Source organism: Capricornis sumatraensis, chromosome X, assembly GCF_032405125.1.
Source record: "Capricornis sumatraensis isolate serow.1 chromosome X, serow.2, whole genome shotgun sequence".
Classification (NCBI taxonomy): Eukaryota; Metazoa; Chordata; class Mammalia; order Artiodactyla; family Bovidae; genus Capricornis; species Capricornis sumatraensis.
Window position 1 is genome coordinate 99,807,574 of NC_091092.1, and position 25,420 is coordinate 99,832,993.

Consider the following 25,420-nt stretch of genomic DNA (forward strand, 5'->3'; position numbering starts at 1 on the left):
AAAGCAGCCGGTGTTTTGTGACAACCTGTGTTATACAGAAGCTTCCCACTGGCTATCTGTTTTACACACAGTAGTGTGTATATATGTCAGTGCTACTCTCTGAATTTGTCCCACCCTCTCCTTCCGCTATATCCAAAGTCTGTTCTCTGTGTCTGTGTCTCTATTCCTGCTCTGAAAATAGGTTCACCCGTACCATTTTTCTAGATTCCGTATATATGCATTAATATATAAAATTTTTCTCTTTCTGACTTTACTCTGTATAACAGGCTCTGGGTTTATTCACCTCATTAGAACTGACTCAAATGTGTTCCTTTTTATGGCTGAGTAATATTCCATTGTATTAATATATATGTACCACAACTTCTTTACCCATTAATCTGCCAGTGGACGTCTACCAGAAAGACAAACAACCCAATCATAAAGTGGGAGGAAGACTTAAGCAGACTTTTCTCCAAAGACATACAGATAGCGAACAAACACATGAAAAGATGCTCACCATCACTCATTATTAGAGAAATGCAAATGAAAATTACAGTGAGGTATCACTTCACACCAGTCAGGATGGCCATCATCAAAAAATCTACAAACAGTAAACGCTGGTTTCAATTTTAAACAGTGTGGTTTGGATAGACCTTACTGAGGAGAGGAAACCTGTACTAGGCAGAAGGAACAGTCAGTGTAAAGATGCTGAGCAAGGAGCAGGCTTGGGATGTGCAAAGAATAGGCAGGAAGCTGGCAAGGATAGAAAAGATGAGTAACAGGCAGGGTAGACAGATTAAGAGAAGTAATGGGCAATCAGATCACATAGGGCCTTCCAAACCATTGTAAGGATTCTTTTGACTTCAGGTGATAAGGGGACTCATTGGGAGATTTGAACAGAGAAGTGACTTGATCTGATTTATGTATTAAAGGAATGACTCCAGAGGCAGTGTTGAGCTTAGAGTGTAGAAGGGCAATGGTGGAAGTAAAGACCAGTTAAAACAAGACTATAGTAGTCCCAAGAGAAAAGTTATGATGGCTCCATCAGGGTGAGTGCCATGAAAATGGTGAGAAATAGCAGATTCTGGAAATATTTCTGAAGGTTGAACCAGTAGGGTTTCCTGGCAGATTGGATACAACAGGAGATAAAAATGACTCCCAAGATTTCTCCAGCTGGAAAGATGGAGTCACTATCTACTGAGATGAGAAAGACTGTAGTTAGAGTAGGTTTGTGTCAAGAGAAGAATTCAAGACAATGATTATAGGTAACTCTGGGCTGTGTGGAGAAAAGGTTAAGACATAGCTGCTGGACTTAGGAATTTATCATTTGTTTTGAGACCAACACATTAAAAAAAAAACAGTCAAGGATACAAGTCTATACAATGCTAAATTGGGTGTCACAGGTAATACTTGGTACAGGAGGCATGAGTAGGTGATCAGCTGGGTCACGGAGAGCTCTACTGATTGAGGCCCAAATGGATGGGCAGGATTCTGGACAGGCATAAGAAAGGATGAGAGTGTACCCTGGGGGAGGGGATGGCACAAAGCAAAGGGCTAGATATAGCTCAGTGTGGGGCGCTAAGTGAGGGGCGCTCAGTGTGGGGCGCTAAGTGAAGTGACTATGTGATTTGAGTAGAGAGTGTGTTATAGGCAGTCGTGACAAATAGGGATGTGTGTGTGGGTGTGTGTGTGGGTGTGTGTCTGAACCAGACCATGAATGGCCCAGAAAGCCAGACTGAGTAGTCTAGGTGATATGATCAGAAGCAGGGAAAATGCTAAATTTTTTCTGAGTGCTGGGTGTATTGTGATAAAGTGTTTAGAGAACTTTGATAACTAGCTTATTAGTCAAAGAAATATCTGAAGATAACCTGCAAGTGTTTCTCAAAGCATGCTCTGGGGACGATTTCATCAGAATCTCTTGGAGAGCTTATTAAAAATGTAGGTTTCTGGAGCTGCAAGTGAACTACTGAATCCATATCTCTAGGAGTGGGACTCTGGATTCTGTATATTTAACAAGCTCCCCGTGTGACTTTCACACATGACGACGTTTGTGAATGATCTTGCTTGAGTAGTCTGTAGTGTTCAGTTCAGTTCAGTCGCTCAGTCATGTCCGACTCTTTGCGACCCCATGGACTGGAGGACACCTACAGATTGTAGTGTAGATAAAGATTTTGCTTGAGTAGATTGTATTCCTGGTTGATAAGCTGTCTAAAACACTAGAATTACGTTTAAAAGGCATATTAAACATGAAAAATCCATACTTAACATCCACACTTGTAAATTTATGTAAGTTCTAAGAAGCTAAATTTGCAATTGTGTTCATTTGGCCTGACTTTAGACCTCATTCAGTTGTTTCAAGGATATTTCAGGCATCTGTAAAAGTATGGGTCTTTCATGAGAGGGGGCGGTTACCAAATCTGTTTGTTACTTTTAAATCCAATTATGTACCAGAAAAGATGGTCGAAAAGGTATAGCTGTCCCTTCCCTGTGCTGTACGAGGTCTGTCTGAAGCCTGGGAAACTAGGGACTAAGAAAACAGCTATGGAGGTCTGGCTGTTTTGCCAGGGCTGCCCTGGGGCTAGCCTCCAAATTGCTACTTTCCATCTCACTTGAGGCCTCAAGCTGGGAATCATGGAGCCATGCTTTTTCAATCCTGCCTCCTTGGACAGAGAAAAACACCTTCTGCCTCTGCAAATCAGAAATATATATATTTTTTGGTCTGTTTCTTTATAAATCACTGTGACCGAAAGGAAAGAATGATTTTCGGCATTGGAGACTGAAAGTGAGGACCTCTCTTGTGACAGGGAAGGGATGAAGTACATGGTTTATTTTACTCTGTTCCTCCTTGGGGTATTGATTTTGATTATCAGAGCCTTCCCAAAGAGTTTAGTGTTTGTCATGAATCCGCCTCCAATGCAGGAGATATAGGAGATGTGAGTTTGATCCCTGGGTTGGGAAGATCCCCTGGAGGAGAAAATGGCAACCCACTCCAGTATTCTTGTCTGAAAAATCTCATGGACAGAGGAACCTGGAGGGCTACAGTCTGTGGGGTTGTGAAGAGTTGGAGACAACTGAGTGACTAAGCATAGCACAGCACCACCTTTCACTAGCTAATATCCGCAGACATACTTCTGCTGACACACCATAAATTAATTTATTCTGTAACCAGGCAGTCAATTTGGGGAACTTTAGGTTCTAGAATTTGATCTCATCATCAGTCTTCAAGACTATTCTATTCACACATAGAATTCTAAGTGCAAATTCCAGTCTACATGGATCTTATAACAACTTTCTACAAACATTTATTAAGTGCTTAGAATTCAAAAAAAATGTTGTATTAGACAACGATTAATAAGATGCAGTCCTTGCCCTCAGAAAAGAGACTTGTAACGGCAACTTACGATATGGGTGATAAGTGTTATGAAAGGTCTGTCATATTTAATATAGCATTTGAAAGGGAAAAGGGAAATTTTCCCTTGAAGGGAGTTAGGGTGCTGCTGGGGAACTGGGAGAGTGACTTGGCAAGGAGACGATGTGAGGTTGGAGGAAAAATAAGGAATGGGCTTGAGAAAGTGGGCAGTGAAGTGGGGAGGTTGCTTCAGGCACTGGCAAAGCACAAACTCTTGCCTCCTGGCGCAGCAAGGCCCAGGCGCAGTGCTTCTAGCTGACATGGTTGCTGTGATTATTGTCCAAGCTTGTGAGCAGAGAACAGCCATTTAATGCAGATGGTTTGAGCAATGTGTTTATGACATTTGTTTTGGGTACGTTTTCCCAATGTGCTACTCTGGACGTTTTCCCCTGTGTTAACCTGGACAAATAGGTGTGTGTGTGTGTGTTTGAACCCAGACTATTAATGGCCCAGAAAGCCAGATTGAACAGTCTAGGTGGTATGATCAGAAGCAGGGAAAATGCTAAATGTTTTCTGAGTGCTGGGTGTATTATGATAAAAAGACTGTTTAGAACTCTTTGAAAGAGAACTTTGAAAGAATAAGAGATATTTTAATAAACTGGGAACATGTCTCTGCATATAGATTTAGAGCCCTAATAAGAAAATGGTTGAACTTTTTCAACCTTTGAGAGTTTATGCCACTGTCTTAAAACCATAGTGCACTTGGATAGGAGGTGGGTAAAAGGAGTCAAGAGTGTACACTTTCAGTTATAAAATAAATAAGTCACAGGAATGTGATATATAGCATGGTGACTGTAGTTAATAATACTATAGTACATATTTCAAAGTTGTTGAGAGAATAGATCTTAAAAGCTATCATCACAAGAAAAAAATTTTTGTAGCTAAGTGTGGTGATGAATGTAAACCAGACTTAACTGTGTTGGTCATCTTGCAGTATATACAAATATCAGATCGTTGTGTCATACACCTGAAACTAATATTATATATCAATAAAAATGGCATATATTTTGCAGGATTTTTTACATATGTAATATGCAAAAGATTACTTATATAATGCTATAACCTTCATTTTTTCTTCCATTTAGCTATGGCAACATGAGCAATATACTCCGATTTTTTGCAAAACTAATCACACACAAATGTGCTGATATGGAAAGGATGTTTGTTATTTCATATTTTCTCCATGATGACACAATTTCAGTGTTTGAACCCGTAGAGAGGAATTCAGGTAAGTGACATACTACCCATAGCAATTTCCTCAGAACAGTGAACTGTCTCTTCATGTTGAAAGTTTTGTAATATAATCTCATTTTTGTAGCCTATGATCTAAGAGAGTGGCTTTCTTTCTTTTTCTTTAACCACTAAAAGTTCATTTTACAAAGACCTCTTAAATGGGAACCCAGACATATAAAATGGTAAAAGAGGAATAGTTTTGGTTGGCTCAGGACTGGGGGATTCAGGACACCTCCTTTTTGACACTGTCCCCACTTCCTATGTGGTCTCTGAGGCACCTCTGTGGAATCCAGTGGCTTCAAAATCATGGTCTGGCTGCCACAAATTCTGTGTACAGCTAGCAAGACAAGAATAAAATCTGTATTTGTGATAATATCACTTACAAAATAAGACAAGAATCCCCGATTTACAAATTTAATCTTCAGAGTCTATTTCTCTCTGGCTGTTGAGGCTGGTGCCAAGGTTCCAGCACCAAGGCCCATGGGATGGCCTTGCTGCAGTGCACTGATAGGGTGGCCATTGCTGAGGAAAGCTATTGATTTTGACTTAGCAAATTATGGAACTGTAGGGCTCTATCCTTTGTCTCAACATGTTTAAAATTTTTATCAATGCTGAAGATACACTTTTGGGAAGAATAGTCAGTGGTGTACTGGTTAACCGGCTCTCTGAAAAAAATTTAAAAGCTCTATTTTGTACCGTTTGTCAATTTCCATGATGTAAATACCCAAACCATGGCCAATTTCAAGCAACCAACAGTCTAACAACTGGCTTTCCAAATCTCTGAACATTAAACTATCAGCCCTTATGAGCTGGTAGGAGCTGCTCAGTACACAATGAATCACGAATAATTTGTATAAGTAAGTCAGGCTCCACTTATACAGATATGAGTAATGGACCAGACCTTAAAATATGAAGTCAAATAGGGATGCCTATAAAGTCATGCTCCTGAAAGTCAAAAAATCACCTCTGTACATCTAGAGTAGGGATGATATGGCTAAACAAATTGCAGCATTCATAAAACAGGGTGATAGCAGTCAACTAGAAGCTTGCTGGTAATAACAGCAGCCCTGGCTGAGTACCTCCTGTTATCCTTATAAGACTTTTATGAGGTTAAGTCTTGTGTTAATCTAGGTCCTTAAGAGGCAAAGCCCATGATGAGGTACAAGAGATTTATTAGGGAGATGGCGGGTGAGGGAAGACATGGCAGGAGCCAGAAGAGGCCAGGAGCACTATCAGACTGCAGTGTATGTGTGACTCCTGTGAAGGACAGAGGAAAGAGGAAAAGGGAAGGTCTTAGACCACAGTGAAAGTCTTAAGAAAATTTTGGCAAGGCTGACTGGGCGTTCTGGAGCCAGAGTCACCAGTGCGAGGAGCTCCCATCTTGCCTGCCTTAGTCTGCCTACCTTGCTCAGTCATGCGTTGGCAGCAGCCTGTGGGAAGCATGACCTTGGCACAAATCTGAGGATAGATTTCAGAACATAGCAGTTGGAGCCTTCTGTCAACTATGTTCCCCACAGCCAGCAATCTGAGAAGTACATTTTCATAGCCCCCCACAAATATTATTCCCATTTACCAGCAAGAATTTGGAGGGGCTCAGAGAGATTAAATGACTCCTAAAGATCATCCAGCAAGCAAGCAACAGAACCAGGATGGACTCCAGCTCTCTTTGGCTACAAAGCCTATGTCTTTCCACCACCTCTGGTTTCTGAATGTGGTAAAAGCGTCAGGAAGCTGCTCCCCAGAGCTCACCTGGTCCCAGGATATATCCACAGGGTTGGAGATTTCAGTTCGGTATCAGTTAGAAGATAGTGGCGTCCCACATTCAACTCTGGTCACTGCTTGCCAAAACCCAAACAATGCCCAGAAAAGAGCAGAGGAAATGATGAGAATTCTGAGAAGTTAAAAAAAAAAAAAAGAATGGAGCATTATTTAAATATTTTGCCTGTAGAAACAAAGAGTTAAAGGAACTCCTATAGTTATCTTCAATTAAGCAACACCTTTCCAGAAATGGGGCATCTTTACATTTCATCTGTATGTCAGAAGATGTGTATAAGACATCATCTGGGACAAATAGGTTGAAATAAACTCAGGTGAGAAATTTGCTACCTGATACAGTTCAGGCAGGCTGAGAAGATGTTCCTGTTGTCTCAGTTTCCAGGATGCTTCTGGACATAGACCCAGTCCTCGCTAAATGTTTAAGTGTTTGGATTGGGAAGGGAGAGGATGGAGGAAAGAAAAGGCTGGAATGCCATGCCACTTTTCTTCCTTACACATTCACCTAGAAGTCTCATTTCTCACCCACTGCCTCATTCTTCTTCCCTTAAAGACTGACTATACGTAGTATGAGTTCACAAGTTCACAGCTGTGGTCTGTGTTTGAGCATGAAGTATCTCTAAAGGCAAGTTGTCTGGTTCTTTGAGAAACAAAACCTACTCATTAACTTTTTTCCTCCTTTTCTACAGGGTATACTGGAGGGATGTTCTTAAAAAGAGTTCGTGTTAAGAAGCCTGGGCACGAAGTCTTTAAAAGTGAATTCTCGGAATATATCAAGGCTGAGGAGCTGTATGTTGGAGCCAAAGTGGACGTGAATGGCTACCTCTTTCTTTTGGTCAATGCTGATGAGTATACCTTGAACTACATGGAGAGGCATTCAGATAAGGTGAACTCACTTGGTATAATTCTTGACTTCGCCTCTCAGCACTCTGCAGTCTGTGTTTTCCTTACTCCAGGCCTTTTCTTCTTCGCCTTGCAACCAATTTTACATTGTGCATTCACACATGTGGGCATGAATAATGGATCTGCATGATTTGGCCGCAGGTCCCATCACAGAGGCCAGGGCCTGGTCTCCTCTGTTTATGTGCTGGGTTTGCTGCTGCCCAGCATCACGGATGCCAGGCACAGGCAGGAGGCAGGCCCAGGGTTGAATCAAGTTTCCTGGGTTTTCTGCTGATGCTGAAAATGTTTTCAGAAAGAAATTGAGCAGTGGTCTGAAAGGAAGAAAACCTGGTGCCACACACTGTGCTGTCTCAGTTAATTGGCACAGGCCTGCAAAGAAGGCCAAGACCTGAACAAACAGAAACCCCAAGGGAACCCGATAGTTGCTGGGGTTGCAACTTCCCATAACAGGGGCCACCTGAGGCCTAAATGAGACTCCAAGGACAAATTGGCAACAGTGAGCTCCACAAGTTTTTCCATTTGAAATGAGATGGCACATGGGTGCTATTACTGAAAGTACTATTATGACAATGCAGTTCACTGAAAACATGTTCACAAAACCTTGATTTTAAGTGTGGATGAGTTCCATGTCTCTGCTTTTCAGTATGCTATCTAGCTTGGTCATAACTTTCCTTCCAAGGAGTAAGTGTCTTTTAATTTCATGGCTGCAATCACCATTTGCAGTGATTTTGGAGCCCCCAAAAATAAACTCTGACACTATTTCCACTGTTTCCCCATCTATTTCCCATGAAGTGATGGGACCAGATGCCATGATCTTCATTTTCTGAATGTTGAGCTTTAAGCCAACTTTTTCACTCTCCTCTTTCACTTTTATCAAGAGGCTTTTTAGTTCCTCTTCACTTTCTGCCATAAGGGTGGTGTCATCTGCATATCTGAGGTTATAGATATTTCTCCCGGCAATCTTGATTCCAGCTTGTGCTTCTTCCAGTCCAGCATTTCTCATGATGTACTCTGCATAGAAGTTAAATAAGCAGGGTGACAATATACAGCCTTGACACACTACTTTTCCTATTTGGAACCAATCTGTGGTTCTAGCTGTTGCTTCCTGACCTGCATATAGGTTTCTCAAGAGGCAGGTCAGGTGGTCTGGTATTCCCATCTCTCTCAGAATTTTTCACAGTTTATTGTGATCCACACAGGCAAAGGCTTTGGCATACTCAATAAAGCAGAAATAGATGTTTTCTGGAATTCTCTTGCTTTTTTGATGATCCAGTGAATGTTGGCAATTTGATCTCTGGTTCCTCTGCCTTTTCTAAAACCAGCTTGAATATCTGGAAGTTCATGGTTCACGTATTGCTGAAGCCTGGCTTGAATAATTTTGAGCATTACTTCACTAGCATGTGAGATGAGTACAATTGTGCGGTAGTTTGAGCATTCTTTGGCATTGCCTTTCTCTGGGATTGGAATGAAAACTGACCTTTTCCAGTCCTGTGGCCACTGCTGAGTTTTCCAAATTTGCTGGCATATTGAGTGCAGCACTTTCACAGCATCATCTTTCAGGATTTGAAATAGCTCCATTGAAATTCCATCACCTGCACTAGCTTTGCTCATAGTGATGCTTTCTAAGGCCCACTTGACTTCACATTCCAGGATGTCTGGCTCTAGTTGAGTGATCACACCATTGTGATTATCTGGGTCATGAAGATCTTTTTTGTACAGTTCTTCTGTGTATTCTTGCCATCTCTTCTTAATATCTTCTGCTTCTGTTAGGTCCCTACCATTTCTGTCCTTTTTTGAGCCCATCTTTGGATGAAATGTTCCCTTGGTGTCTCTAGAGATCTCTAGTCTTTTCCATTCTGTTGTTTTCCTCTGTTGCTTTGCATTGATCACTGAGGAAGGCTTTCTTATCTCTCCTTGCTATTCTTTGGATCTCTGCATTCAGATGCTTATATCTTTCCTTTTCTCCTTTGCTTTTCACTTCTCTTCTTTTCACAGGTATTTGTAAGGCCTCTCCAGACAGCCATTTTGCTTTTTTGCATTTCTTTTCCATGGGGATAGTCTTGATCCCTGTCTGCTGTACAATGTCACGAACCTCAGATAGCATACTGAAAAGATGAGACATTACTTTGCCAACAAAGGTCTGTCTAGTTAAGGCTATGGTTTTTCCAGTGGTCATGTATGGATGTGAGAGTTGGACTGTGAAGAAAGCTGAGCACCGAAGAATTGATGCTTTTGAACTGTGGTGTTGGAGAAGACTCTTGAGAGTCCCTTGGACTGCAAGGAGATCCAACCAGTCCATTCTAGAGGAGATCAGCCCTGGGATTTCTTTGGAAGGAATGATGCTAAAGCTGAAACTCCAGTACTTTGGCCACCTCATGAGAAGAGTTGACTCATTGGAAAAGACTCTGATGCTGGGAGGGATTGGGGGCAGGAGGAAAAGGGGACGACAGAGGATGAGATAGCTGGATGGCATCACTGACTCAATGGACGTGAGTTTAAGTGAACTCCGGGAGACAGTGATGGACAGGGAGGCCTTGTGTGCTGCAATTCATGGGGTCCCAAAGAGTTGGACATGACTGAGCAACTGAACTGAACTGAATTCCATGTGCCAGCATGTGTATTTCAGAACCATGGCCTACTATTGAAGAATCTATCTAGAAACTATTTTCAAAGTCTGCCTGTAAATAATAATACTTCTGTGCCAATTATATAGATTCAGTGCCAATTCCATTTCATTTCATGTCAAATGCTCATGGAGATGTTGCTAATATCAGTCTCTGTGTACAACATATTACCTGGATCAGTTTTGGTCCTCTGAGAAGCAGATCCCAAGGCAGAATGATATGTGCAAGAGATGTATTGAGGGAAATGTGTATGAAGGATAAAGGAGGGAGCAGGAGTAGGTGGGGAGACTGAGTTGTAGGTCTGACCCCTGAGAAAGGAGAGGGAAGGAGGGAGGATGGGGATGAGAAGAACCTCAGACACATTGCAGCCAGTCTCACGGGGAGCCCCAGAGCACACACTCCGGATCAGAGAAATCCCATGTCAGGCAGTAATGGCCCAGCTCTGGTGCCTCCATCCTGCTCCGTCACTGGATGGGAAGAATCTGGGGAGACTGTGGCCTCTGGGGGAATCTCTGAAAGCTGCAGCACTCCAGTGACCTGAAGGTGCAGCAGCAGGGGACTGTCTGCTAACAGGACTTCTCTCTGCGTGGTCTCTCTTGAGGGCAGGCCAGGGCAGCACCCCCCGGGGCTGCCACACCACCTCTCCATTTGCAGCATTAGGAACTTGGACTCGCACAGTACCAGGAATGGGTAGCTCTTCAAAAGCACTGAATTCAGGTGAGGGGCTCAGTAATAGGGCAGTTAAATTTCTGGAGACAAGCAAGCTTGGCCAGGAAACTTGACTCCTTAAAAGCTGAGGGGCCTTAACATGTGCCTTCCCTTTCCTCATCTTTAAAATGGGAGTACCAACGGTGCCTATTTCAGAGAGTTGCTGTGAAGATTAGATGTGGTAATCTGTCTTAAGTGCTTAGCTCTATGTGGCCCATAGGAGATGCAGTCAGTGTACAGTTTACAATAGCTATCGTAATTAGGGCTCCATTTTTAAACACAGTGCACACCTGTACTTTAATATAAAAAATATATAGCATGAATATGTATGTATGTATGTATGTGTGTATGTATATATATATATATGTATGTATGTATATATAAAACATTAAGGGCTTTTCTCCTTTCCAAAAGAGAAAAGCAAGGTAGGACATTGTCTGGTATCAGCATCCCAGGTAAAAATTGCATTTTCTTAAAGCTACCTTTAACAAGGACATTCTAAGCAGAGAAAGATTAATATCAGTCTGAGGGGTCTTTTTGTAAGAACTAATAGATCCTATCATGGAAATAGATGAAATTAAAAAAAGGGAGGGAATGCCACTGACCTGCTCCCCCGCCTCCCCACAAGTCCTCAGTGGCAGAGGGGGAACTTGATGTTAAGTTACCATCAATGTTTTTATTTCCACAATGAGTCTTTTCTAGCTCTTTGCTATAATATAATTACTTATATTATAATGTCAATATAATTACTTACAGCCTTGTGCTTTACTCAGTTAAATAAGAAGTATTCTCACAGAGTCAAAAACCAAATCACAGTATAGGAGACAGGAACTGGGGGTCTCCTGGGGGGGTGAATGTAGGGGACCGCAGTGCCTGTAGACCTTTGGCACCCATCCTCTCTCTGCCCAGGGTATTGCCTGGTGGCCGATGGTTCCAGGGATCCCACTCTAAAGATCTGGAGAAAATGGGGATCCACTTATGCAACTTTGAATCCCCATTCTCTCCATTAGGCTCTCCCAACATGGTGGGCCAGAGTCCAAGGGTCAAAGGGAGGAGGCTGAGGTGGAAGTAGTCGTTCTTTTTTGATTCCTGTGACCCGCTGTCCCGTAAGCTCATTTCTCTCAGATCTGGGCCTGGGCTAATGTCACTTGTTGTCCCAGAGCCTTAGCTGAAGAAATACAAATCTAGTCATGTCTTCTTTGTGTTGGTTTCTGTGGAAAGACATAGCCAGCTTTGCTGGCCACCAGACAGATTGGGCTCCCTATCTTAAATGTCTGTCATTTCCTCCTCCTAGTTTCCCCTGAGCAACATTGAACTTATCATACAAAAGTTAAAAGAAGAATGCAAATCCAGAGAGCTCAAGCAGATGTTTACAACTGCTGACTGTATGCACACAAAGATGGTGGATTTTAATACATTCAGGTAAGCCATAGGCTGCTAGCAGTTATCTCATTGTCCAAAGAACAGAAAGGATGTTTTCTTCCCAAGCGTTTCTTCATTAATTTACTACATACTATTTTTTAAAATTAGGAATTGATATTTCTTTACATTCGTATTACTTCGTGATCAAGTTTTGCCCATCTCTAGTGAATTTTATATATTTGCATATAAAAGAAATTCCTACGGGAGAACAGAGAGACAAAAGCAGTATAAGTCAGTTGGACACAGTGTCTTGTGAGTCATGCAGGGCATTGAAGGATCAGGGGAGTGCCAGGAAGGCTGCATCTGTATGAGAAAGGCTGAAAGCAGTGCAGCTCAGAGCACCCCCACCCTTCGAAGTGTGAGGAATGAAGAAGCGACGTCTCCCTAAGAATGCCATCCAGTTGGAAAAGATAGAGGAAACTTCACTGATTATCAGAGAAAAGGTGCTGTGCATTCATCTGTGTGTATGTATGCTCACAAACACATTAAGTACTTAGACATGAAAATGTAGAAATTGAAGGGCAAATATAGGACAGAAGTTAGAAGTACTGTAAGAAATCATGAACAATTGAGATTTTTCTCTAAGGTTAAGCTGAATTTCTAGGACTGTCCAGTGACTGAACTAGGCAAATTTCCAAAGAGCAGAAACACAGGGAAATTCAAATTCAGGGCCTGGTACAATTGTGAGATTTCTTAGCCTGAAAACAAAGTGAATGGAGCGTTTAGGAGAATGTAAATTAAATCATGGATGGAGGACAAAGAGGACTTTCTCTTTAGGCTGAGAATTCTGGCTCCTAAAAACAATAGTGGCTAAAAGCTATATAGGAAACTCGGCTTGATGCAGTCAAGATGCGGCTGAGAAATGAAGATGTGAGCCCGGGGGAGCGTGGCAGGGAGGTCTTTCTGACTTTGTGTCTGGAGTTGCCTGTTGCATGAATACCTGGTGACCCAAGCCCTCCATGAGGCCCGCCGTGTCCCTGGAGCTCATTTGTTCTTTCAACAAAGCTCTTTTGTATCTCCAAAACGTTCTTTTGAGTGCAGCAGTCAGAGGACATATTTTTATTGTTTAGAATTCCCAAGCTTCTGGGATCAATAAGAATTTATAGTTCTTTGTTATTGTTCATGGCAGTACACATGTTCCTGGCCTTTTGGCAAATAAATGAAGGATGGGGTGAAGGGCATAGACAATTACTCAGGCCGAGGACTAATGGATAGCAGTGGAGGGGAAAACAAATTTCCATCAGAAATGAGGGAGTGGTTTCCTTTTATTATTTTGTGTACTTTACAAAGGCATCCATTCTCCTCGTACTCTAGCAGTGTCTATTGGAAACACTTTAGTGAGTTTATGGGGCTTTGGGGGAAGCACATAGGCCAGGCAGGAGATCCAAGGAGGGCAAGTTGCTCCGTGGATGGAGGCCTGACCCTAATTGTGGGTGGAATAAAGGACGGCCATACCGTGTGATTGGAGGGTGACCTCAAGGCACCGGATGCTTGGAAAGAACAACTGCGAATATTTAGGGCATCTCCTGGCCAAAAATTCCTTAAGATGGAAATCAGATCAGGACATACCTGGCTTGAAAAACCCTTCAGTGGCTTGCGCTCATCCTTACAATAAGATCCAAACGTTTTATTGCAGCCAGCAGGGCCTTGAGCGATGCCGCTCTGTATTTCCAGTGTCCTCACTTCTTTTCTTCCCACCCTGTCCTTTGGCCCTGCTGACTGTCACTCACTTTCTCAAACACATTAAGCTCTTTCTGTTCTCCATGCCTCTGCACATGCAGTTCTCTCTGCTGTGAATGTCCATACGTCATCCTTTTCATGGCAAACCCTGGGACTCACTGTAAATGTTGCTTCCTCAGAGGGGCTTTCTTTTTGACTATTCTACCTAAAGTGGATTTTTTCGTAGCCCCGTGTTTATATTGGGTTGGCCAAAAAGTTTGTTGGCCAACCCAATATTTTTCACTACCCCTGGCACACCTTGTAGTTACTTTATATAGATAACTGAACTTGGGGTGTGTGTCGTTAAGTGTGTCTTTTCCTCCTAGAATGTGAGCTTTCTTGAGGGGCAGGGTCCTCGACACCCCTGTTCACTGTCCTAAAACCAGTACCTTGCACTGGGCTAACTACATATCATAGTTCCTGAATGGAAGAGTGAGAGTGTAGGATTATTTTGGAGAGGGGTGTTCTAGTTTGGAGGTCAGCCCCCTTGGTTGCTCCTCACGCTCTTTCTGGGCAAAGGCAAAGGAACTACATAGCTGCTATCACACCACCTCCTAATTTAATTCTGTGCTTGGAGCTTTAACTAGCAAATATTTTCCTTTTATTTCCATGTGTATGTATACAGATATACACTGGCTCTTCTCACCAAAACATAACCTCTTTGAGGGCAAGGAACTTCTCTTTCTTGTTTTTGGCTTTAGGCTCATCACTTTTCACCATGCCATGTTGGGTGGCTCTATTTTATCCAGTCTGCCCTGCTTTGCCTGTTAACTGAAGGTTGAGTTCTCCATTTAGCTCCTCAGGCTCAGACCTTTTTCCTGAATTATAGATCTGGAAATATGAAGGCTTTCAGGACATCTCCCCTTTGGATGCCCCTTAGGCTTTCCAAAATAACTTTTCCAAAATTGACCTCATTTTCTTCCCCCATACAGTTGCAGTTGGGGACCCTATCTTGGTAAAGGCCACCAGACTTGTCCCCAGGGCCTGAGCCAGGGTCTACCTTGTCTTTGCCCTCTCCCCTACCTTGACCTCTCCCATCCTCTTGAAATCATATTTCTTAAATGCCTTCTCTCCATCCCCAGCTTCACTGTTGCAGTTTGGCTTTTCATCTTTTCACTACTCTCTTGAAAGCTGCAAAACTGATCTTCTGTTCTTAATGCTCACCCTCCAAAGCTTTGCCAGAATGACCTCCCTAAAGTCTTATCATATCATTCCTTGGCTCTAGGGCAAATCCCCAACCTGTTAGTGTTTCCTGTAAATGTGGTCATGAGCTGACCCTTGCCAACATCTTTTCCCTTATTTCCATCTCACTCGAAGAATTATTCTTTTGTAGAAGTCACCATTTATCGAGCACTTACCACGTGCCATGCGTCATGTTAAATGCTTTTCCTGTATCATCCATTGGTAGCCCCTCTTGAGTTATTTGTTTACTTCCCTGCCTCCACAATTGGCTCCTGCCAAGTACAATAGATGTTTGCTGAATAATTTAATGAAAGGTCCTATTTCTCAAGGAACATTCTGTCTAAAGCTTGCAGCAAACAAGTAAATAATTGATTACCTTGTACTGGGAAAGGGAACTCTGTCTCTGACTGTAGGGGTATCAGGGAGAGCTAGTCCCAACCCTCACAATTCAAGTGACTTAGGCAACTTGCTTCACCTACTTGCATCTCACTCTTTTGTCCATATAATGATCTCTAAGGCCTCTTTCAGATGCTGACATTCTGAAACTCTTCAAATGTAAGTTTTATTTTTTTTAATTTTTAATTGGAAGATAATTGCTTTACAATGTTGTGTTGGTTTCTGCTATGCAAGAGTGTGAATCAGTCATTATTATATATGTGTCCCCTCCCGCTTGCACCTCCCTCCCTGGTCCCATCCCACCTCTCTAGGTGATCACAGAGTACCAGGCTGGGCTCCCTGTGTCATACAGCAGCTTCCCACTAGCTATCTCTTATACACACAGTAGTGTATATATGTCAGTGCTACTCTCCCAATTTGTCTCACCCTCTCCTTTCCCCGCTGTGCCCACAAATTTGTTCTCTACTTCTGTGTCTCCATTTCTTCCCTGTAAATAGATTAATCAATACTACTTTTCTAGATTCCATATGTATATTTGTTTTTCTCTTTCTGACTTACTTTACTCTGTATACAGGCTCTAGCTTCATCCACCTCACTACAACTGACTCAAATTCATTCCTTTTTATAGCTAAATATTCCATTGTATATATGTATCACATTTTCTTTATTCACCTGTTGGTGGACATCGAGGTTGCTTCCATGTCCTGGCTATTGTAAACAGTGCTGCAATGAACACTGAGAAATTGTCTTTTTGAATTGTGGTTTTCTCAGGGTATATGCCAAGTTGTGGGACTGCTAGACCATATGGTAGTTTTATTCCTAGATTTTAAAGAAATCTACATACTGTTCTCCATAGTGGCTGTATCAATTTACATTCCCACCAACAATGCGATAGGGTTCCCTTTCTCCACATCCTCAAGGAAACTATGAACAGGATGAAAAGACAACCCTCAGAATGGGAGAAGATAATTATAAATGAAGCAACTTGACAAAGGATTAATCTCTAAAATATATGAGCAGCTCATAAAGCTCAATATCAGGAAAACAAATAACCCAATCAAAAAGTGGGTGGAAGACCTTAACAGACATTTCTCCAAAGAAGACGTACAGATGGCCAGTAAACACATGAAAAGATGGCCAACATTGCTGATTATTAGAGAAATGCAAATCAAAACTACAATGAGGTATCACCTGACACCAATCTGAATGGCCATCATCAAAAACTCTATATAAGCAATAAATGTTGGAAAGGATGTGGAAAATGTAGGTTTAGAAATACACTTGTAAAATGTTCCCTTTTCATATCTGTGTTGAAATGGCAGAGGCAGGATTGCAGTGTAGGCCTCTGGGCTTCACGTCTGTGGCCCTGCTTCTCTCCCCTGCTTACATACCTGGCCCTCTCAGTATGTACCTGGGCCTCAGAGCCCAGACGTAATGCTCTGGACAATGGTCCAAGCCTCGGGCATTTCCTTAATTCTCAAGGAAACCGTCCAGGCAGGAGGTAATATCCTGTCTCCGCATAAGGTGCCATGGTTAATAATGGATTAGTGGATTAACCTGTGGGCCTTCCTGAGATATTTATCTCAAAATGGACCTGAAGAATACAGGGACAGGTGGAAACAGAAGGCAGTTTTGGGAAGAAGCGTTTCTTTTCTCGTGGGATTCACTGGTTCTACCTCTAGGCTGGAACTATTTCTCTGGGACCCTTTTTTCATAGTCTGCCAGATGGGCCTGTGAACACTGTCAGTTGTTACTGAAGGAGTGCAGAACACTGTCAGTTGTTACTGAAGGAGTGCAGAGAGCTCTTCTCAGAGCCTTGATTCCTGATGGGCAGATTTTACCAGGGAGCCAGACAGGGACGAGGCTTATCAGGGATAGTGTTTTGTACAATTGGAAACATGGGTAGAGTGAGGCTTCTTGATGTGGGCCCTGGACTCTGAACCCCAGGCAACAGCAGCAAGGAGGGCCCTATGCCAGGGAAGACGTGGCCAGTCCCTCCCTCCAGCCACCTCCCCAAGCCTTGATCTCCCCATCAGAGATGACACCTGCCCCATGTAGCCTGCATGTATTTTGGATTTCTGTGAGCTCAGTGCTCACTTCTTTTCCTCACCTGGGCTCCAGCCTTAGAGGACAGGGCACATGCCCAGTTCACCCTGGTGTCTTTCCCAAATGCTTCCAGCACCCAGTGTCTCAGGCTGCAGTGAATGTAATGAATTATTAAACCATTCTTTCTCAGACTCCTGTTGTCAATTGCAGGATCGAGAGATTTCCTGTGAGTTTCCATGTGATAAATTCCTTCTAAGATTTAGAGCCTCAAGGAAATTTTTGTTCTTGTAAATGTAAAATTCTTCCTGAAAGAGGTTATATAATGTAGTAAATAAATCTGATTTTTGACTTGTTTAGTCACTAAGTCGTGTCTGATTCTTTTGCAACCCCATAGACTATAGCCCGCCAGGCTCCTCTGTCCATGGTATTTCCCAGAAAATACTTGAATGGGTTGCCATTATCTTCTCCAGGGGATCTTCCTAACCCAGGAATCAAACTCATGTCTCCTGCTTGGCAGGCAGCTTCTTCACCCTAGTGGCTCAGTGATAAAGAATCAGTCTGCCAAGCAGAAGACCAGGGTTCAATCCCTGGGTTGGAAAGATCCCCTGGAGAAGGGAATGGCAATCCACTCCAGTATTCTTGCCTGGAAAATCTCATGGATGGAGGAGGCTGGCAGGCTACAGTCCATGGGGTCTCAAGAGTCAGACACATGCATCCAAATCTCAGCTCTGCCATTTTTCATCCTGATGTCCTTGCATAAGTTGTTGAAGAATGTTTTCACCTACAAAATGGGGATGGTTATAATGTATAGTCATATAATGTATGAATAAAGCTGATAACGTATATAAAATTCTCACTATATACACTGTAGTGCACTAGAAAATGCACTGTAGTGGACAGTAGAAAATGAAAACCTTTTATCTCAAGAGTTGGAATAGTTCAAAATAGTAACTGAAAATAGTAGTAGAAATCTATGTCCTGTTTGCAGTATTTCCGTAAGTTGTTTATTTACTCTTGATAGAGTCATTGAAAACATTCTTTAATAAATGAGGTTGGAATAAGCCTTTAAAAAACTTGGAGGCCATGAAGGTGGAAAATAAAGATTGTTGGTGGACCAAGGTTGGGAAACATTAATCCACTCCATTACTGTCCTTTAACTTCAAGGAAGAAGATTATAAATTTAGTGCTTAGAGCATTGTGATGATCTCATCCTGATTTATCTCATATAATTATCTCTCCTTTTATGTGGTTTTGATCTTTTTTTTAAACAGCACTGTGTACTTGTTATGGGTGTTTTTATTGTAAGTCTATCATCTTTTAAGGAAGCCACTGGTCTATGAATCTATATGAACAGAAGGAAAAGGAAAATTCCAAAAGCTTTGAAACATGTACTCTTATCTTGAACCAAATAGACTCTTTGACAGCATCCATACCATATATTTGAGCTGCCAGCCTCAGCATGCATTTTGAAAACAACATTTTGAACCTTCCTAAAACGATGTGATGTCATAGGAAAAAATGCTGGCCTGGGATTCAAAAAGACTGAGATCTTTAATTTGTTTCTGTCACTGCCTGATGGTATTGTTTGTATTGGTGAAGGCAGGCTTAGTGTTTAAAAAAGCAGAATCATCCCTGGCTAGGTTAAGCAGGAAAGGAATTAACTAAAAGGATCCTGGGTGGTTCACAGTATCTTTGGAAGGGCTGGAGAAATAAGCTCGAGGCTCTGTTCTAGGAACAGTGCCCAGAAGTGGGTTGTAGAACTTGTCTGATGGGAAAATGGCCTCTGTTCCTACTGCACCACCCACACTCATTGCTACATTTGCACTGCTGCCAAGAACTCAATTTTATCACAGCCATCACTATCACTACTTTTGGCAACCTTGTGTCCGATGCTACCCCTGAAAGTTGGACTGTGACACCAAATGTGGCCCATACTTAGCTGTTATACTTCAAAGTCTCATGTAAGCTTCCCTGATTGGCAGATCCTGGGTCACTGGCATGTTTCTAACTTCAAGGAAGGCTGGGAAATTAAGCTCTGACTTCCATGTTGGGTTGATGGAGAATAGAATGTGGTAATTTCCCCAAGTAGAGATGGGGTATTTTAAAAGGTACCCTTTTCATTTACCATGATGGCAAATTCAAGCCAAGATGAGCCAAACAGGGGTCATAAAATGTCAGTAATTAGGAACTGAACTGTTTGTGAACAAACCAAACAAAACACTTGCCTGGTTTTAGCACTTTGCAAATACTGTTCTGATCCACCCAAGTAGCTAAACAAAATAGAGACTTCTTCCCTATATCCCACTACTTTTGCAATCTCTGACACACCTTTCTGAGTTTAAATTGCCTTGAAGGCATTGGATTACTTTCAAGTTCATAGAGTTTGATAGCTGGCAGTTGTATTTTGTTTGGCTTGTGTTTGTTTTTTTAAATTAAGAGTTTAAAGATAAAAACCTATATTTCTGTCTCCTCTTGAAAAATAGAAAGTGGGCCTACATTTCCCCATGTCAATAATCAGTTAGGGTAAATGGCAGCTGTCTCTCTCAGACTCTGCCTGATCTTTGCATATTTTCCCCAATCCCTACAATTCCTTCTTGTCTAATGTGTGTGATGTTTGTGTTCAGTTGTGTCCAACCCTTTGGGACCCCATGGACCCACCAGGGGTGGGTAGCCCACCAGGCTCCTCTGCCCATGGGATTTCCAGGCAAGAATACTAGACTGGGGCACCATTTCCTCCTCCCTGGAATCTTCCCAACCCAGGGATTGAACCCACCATCTCCTGAATTGACAGCCGGATTCTTTACCACTGCACCACCTGGGAAGCCCTGTTGTCTTATGCCTTCTCCCATTCATCTTGTTTTCATATCCCAGAAGGTACTTAACTAGGTAATCCTTGGACACAATCCCTTTGTGCCCTAGGTATCATGGAAATAGGTAATTAGGGATAATTGTATAAATAGCTCAAAGTAGAACTGAAGGCTGATTTTTAAATTAGAACCCAAATGTGATTATGTATCTAAAAGACTCAATTTAAAAATGGTTAGAACTATTCAGGAAAGTAGCTAAATACAAGAAAACTAACATAGAAAGCAATAGTTTTACTTTATACTAATAATAAACATGAGATTTTATGCAATGGGGGATACTATTTGCTATAACAACAAATATTATGAAATACCTGGGTGCAATAAAATTGGACAAGAAACGTGTAAGACTAAAATGAACACAGTTGTATACACTTCTGATAGCTCAGCTGATAAATAATCCGCCTGTAATGCAGGAGATCCTGGTTCAATTCCTGGGTCAGGAAGACCCACTGGAGAAGGGAAAGACTACCCACTTCAGTATTCTGGCCTGGAGAATTCCACGGACTGTATAGTCCATGGGGTTGCAGACTCGGACGCGACTGCAACTTTCACTCACTTCACATACATTAATATTTACTTTCTACCTAACATGTGTATGTCATTGTGCCAAAAAGAATTGAAATTTGTTTGACTTCCCTGGTGGCTCTGTAAAGCGTCTGCCTACAATGCAGGAGACCTGGGTTCAATCCCTGGGTTGGGAAGATCTCCTGGAGAAGGAAATGGCAACCCACTCCAGTATTCTTGCCTGGAAAATCCCATGGATGGTGGAACCTGGTAGGCTATAGTCCATGGGGTCGCAGAGTCGGACAACACTGAGCAACTTCACTTTCAAAATGAATACAGTTTCAAAACTTTATTATCTCTCTGAATAGGAAGACACTATTTTAAAAATTCTACTCTTGAGGTTCGGCTCACAGCTCCACCAAGAGACAGGAGTGGGGGCTGGGGTCTGTTTGACTGGGGGCTTCGGCTTCTGTTCCAGGTTGGGCACCAGCGGCAGCACCCGGGCGCCCCCTGCAGGCAGCGGCGGCCGCAACCACGGGCGGAACAGAAGTGCGCCCTGGTTCGGTGGAGCTAGGCCTGGAGGAGCGGCGCGGCAAGGGGCGCGCGCGGCCAACAAGGAAGACTAGGGGTCCGGGGATGGCGGCAGCACCGCAGGCTCGGGCGCAGGGCCTGGTGCGGTGCTGTCACTGGGCGCCTGCTGCCTGGCACTGCTGCAGATAGTCCACTCACAGAAGTTTCCCTGGGACAAGCTGGAGCGGCTGTACCAGCGCTGCTACTTCCGTCTGAACTGGAGCAGCCTCAAGATGCTCATGGCTGTGCTGGTGCTCTTGTGCGCGGCGCGGCTTCCACTGCAGCTGCCGTACCTAGTCATCCTAGTGGCTACCGTGGGTGTGAGCCTCATCATGGCCGTGCTCTGCAACCACCCCACCTTCCACCAGGACCACATGGGCCTGGCCTTCTAAGTGCTCATCTCCGTGGTGCTGGCCATCCAGGTGGTGGGTCTGCTGCTGCTCCAGCCGCACAGTGCCTCCAAGGGCATCTGGTGGACTGTGTTCTTCATCAATACCATCTATACGCTCCTGCCTGTGTGCATGCAGGCTGCGATACTCAGCGGGGTGCTCCTGTCTGTCCTGCATCTGACCATCGCCCTGCACACCATCACCCAGAATCAATTCCTACTCAAGCAGGTAGGGGCCCACCTGGGCACAGGGACTGGATAGTGGGGTGTGCAGGCCTTGGCCTGACTCCAAAGAGAGGCATCCCACCTTCATCCTTTAAACTAGTGAGAAGATCCAGAGAGACATGGATCTGTCAGCTGTGTGGTGTCTTCCAGCCTCTGACCCCGCTCTGAGCCCCAGCATCTTCCTTCCTTCACAGAAAGAGTACTCTTCTAAGTAATGTTCCTGCTGGTAGAAGACAGACCAAACCGTGTCCATTATTGTAGAGATGCTAATTAGGAAGGCGGATTTGAAGAGGTCCCCTTCTCTTCCTGTGCTTCTGTCCCTATATATAAGGCCCCTGACCGAAGTAGCTGGACCCTTCAGTCCCTCTCCCAGCCTCTCCCTCAGGAGAGCCACTGACAGTTTGTAGTGAACTCAGCTGAGTCCTGGATGGAGGGTTGATGAGGGAAACCCTAGGCACTCTTTGCCCAATCTTAGGGAGGAGAAATGGTAACCTTGCCAGTTGTCTGAGGCTGGGGGTTTGAGAGCTGGAAATATACCTGAAATTGAAGGAGGACTGACAAGTGTGTTTCATTTACAAAGTGCCGGCAAGCCAAAAAGCTGCCTTCAGCAAAAGTGGGAGCAACTTTTGTGTATAGTGACATTTCCCTCCTGGCCTGAGCAGAAAGCTAGGGTTGTATGTCGGGACCCCCTTACATGGGTGCTCCTGGTTATTGCTTGTGGCTTTTTATCACTCCTGGGATGAGTTAGGTGAGCCTGGAATGATGGGATCAGGAGGAAATAAAACTTCTGCCTGGTTAAAAAAATTCTAATCTGTCCAAATTAATCTAGATTTGAATCAATTCTAATTAGAATTACAATTCTGTTCTTAGATTTGGTTTTGTTTTGCAGGGTTGAGGGAGAGAAATTGGCTCATTGATTTTTGAGGTTCCTCAAGAAAAATCAGGGATTGAAAAAAATATTGAAAAGGAAGAATGTGAAAGTCCAGATACTGGAATTTATGTAATTGATAGATATTTGAAAACACTGTAATGTACTGATAGAGGATTAAACTATCAGTGAAATAGAGTATAAAGCCCATAAAAGATTTATTATTGTGGATTTTATTGTAAGGTACAGAGAAATTCTCAAATCAGTGGACAAAAAATAGATTAATAGTAAAGGTTCTAGTGATAGTTGATTAGGAAACATTTAATACATTTTAATTTTGTGGTAGGCAGGGCACAGCTGCCAAAAAACATAAAGGAAAAATTGACTGTATTCACTACAGGAAAATTTTCTATTTCTCTACATCAAAAAAGAATTTCTCTATCAACAAACTGAAAAGATAAGGGATAGACTGAGAGAAAATAGTTACAACCAGAGTAAGAACCAGGGGATTGACATTAAGGATTTATGAAAACGCCTGTAAAATCAGCAGACAAAAATGGCTTAAGAACAGGAATAAACAGTTCTCAGAAGCAATACAAATAGCCTTTAAACCTATGAAAAGAAGCCAAATAATCACACAAGCTGAAACAATAATGAAATAGAGTTTCCACATATTATATTAGTAACATTTAAAAAGAATAATATAACTGGCTCCAGATGAGCATGTGGGATAACAGGTACTTTCCGTTTCTATTGATAGAAGTTTAAATAGGTTCAGCATTTTGGAGGGTAACTGGCAATATCTAATGCTGAGACTCTATTACCTAGTAATTGCATTTTTAGAAACTTTTTACTCAAAAAAGTTTTGACAAGTAGGTTGTAATAGATGTTTGTGTGTGCACTCAAACAATATTTATTGCAGCAAAATTTGTAATAGCAAAAATTTAGACAAAAATCAAATGTCCAACAGTAGGGGAATAGTTGGATAAATTCTTTTGCTTTGGTTTAAGACTGCACTATTTAGCCATTAGGTCTTACCTAGTGGCTCAGTCAGTAAAGATTCTGCCTCTAAGGTGAGAGACCTGGGCTCGATGTCTGGGTGGGAAGATCCCCTGGAGAAGGAAATGGCAACCCACTCCCGTATTCTTGCCTGGAGAATTCCATGGACAGAGAAGCCTGGCGGGCTACAGTCCATGGGGTCATAAAGAATCAGACACTACTAAGTGACTAACACTATTTAGCCTTTAGAAAGGATGATGCTAAGCTGCTGCTGCTGCTAAGTCACTTCAGTCATGTCTGACTCTGTGCGACCCCATAGACATCAGCCCACCAGGCTTCCCCGCCCCTGGGATTCTCCAGACAAGAACACTGGAGAGGGTTGCCATTTCCGTCTCCAATGCATGAAAGTGAAAAGTGAAAGTGAAGTCACTCGGTCGTGTCCGACTCTTAGCGACCCCATGGACCGCAGCCTACCAGGCTCCTCCATCCATGGGATTTTCCAGGCAAGAGTACTGGAGTGGGGTACCATTGCCTTCTTGGTTAGAAAGGATGAGATATGCCAAATATGCATACTTGAAAAAATCTTCAGTGCGTTAGTCAGGATCGGTTAAGTTATGCTGCAGTAACTAACCCCCAGATCTCAGGGAATTAAATCAGTAAGGGTTACTGTGTGTATCCATTGTTGTCAGACAGAGCTTTGTTCATTATAGTCACTCAGGACTGAAGTTGACAGAACAGGCACTACCTGGAATGTACCAGAGAGAGAAGAAAACTTTGGAGGGTCAAGACCAATAAATCTCAGCTGGGAAGAAAAACATCATTTACACTCTCAATTCATTGGCTAGTATGAGTCACATGGCTCCACCCATATATTCAGAAGAAAGAGGGAAACCAGATGCTAGATAAATAGCACTAATGGCTACCATATATATGTCATGCTGTTTTGTAGATAAAGCAAAAATTCAGAAGTCTGTATAATATGATCCTATTTATGCCAAAAATCTAAAGGTACATGTACATGTATATTTATATAAATATTTCAAGGATTGTGTATCCTTTGAAGAAATCTTAACAGGCTGCACACCAGTCTGCCTCATTCTTTGATATATTTTTTAAACAATGAGCAATTGTAAAAAAAAATTAAAAAGATAAAAACAAATAAAGCTCAAGCAAATAGAACCCAAAAGCCTGGGCAAAGAACAATGAGCATTTTCTATTTCTTGCTTCAGTTTCCAGAAAGAGCTAATGGCAAATGCTGGCAGAATGTTTTGAGCAAAAGTCAAGAGTCTCAGAATCATAAAGCAAGATATGAGTTGTTCCACTTGATGCTCTACTCTGATTATTGATTTAATTTTAATGTGCTTACTTAAAATTCTTGCATTATGGGCTATAATATTTTTTATTTATGTTTTTAAATCCCAGAGCTTTGAAAGTAAATTTGGGATGGAATAGTTTTTATAACTTCCAAATTCTTATCAAATTAACAACAAAGTCTTACCTCTTTATTTTCCCCACTTAGACTGTATCACTAATATTTTACTGTATTTGCTTTATCTTGCATCTCTTCATTCGCATACCCCTCTATCTACCCATTAATCCATCTTT

At 42.4% G+C, this 25,420-nt stretch overlaps 1 protein-coding gene across 1 annotated transcript in view; it reads left to right on the plus strand.

Annotated features, from left to right (window-relative positions):
- EFHC2 (EF-hand domain containing 2) overlaps nucleotides 1-25,420 on the plus strand; it is a 328,957-nt gene that overhangs the window by 226,808 nt on the left and 76,729 nt on the right. Inside the window, exons 9-11 of the mRNA XM_068963224.1 lie at nucleotides 4,474-4,616; nucleotides 7,084-7,280; nucleotides 11,924-12,051. Coding sequence (XP_068819325.1) covers nucleotides 4,474-4,616; nucleotides 7,084-7,280; nucleotides 11,924-12,051 — 468 coding nt within the window. The remainder of the gene's footprint in view (nucleotides 1-4,473; nucleotides 4,617-7,083; nucleotides 7,281-11,923; nucleotides 12,052-25,420) is intronic.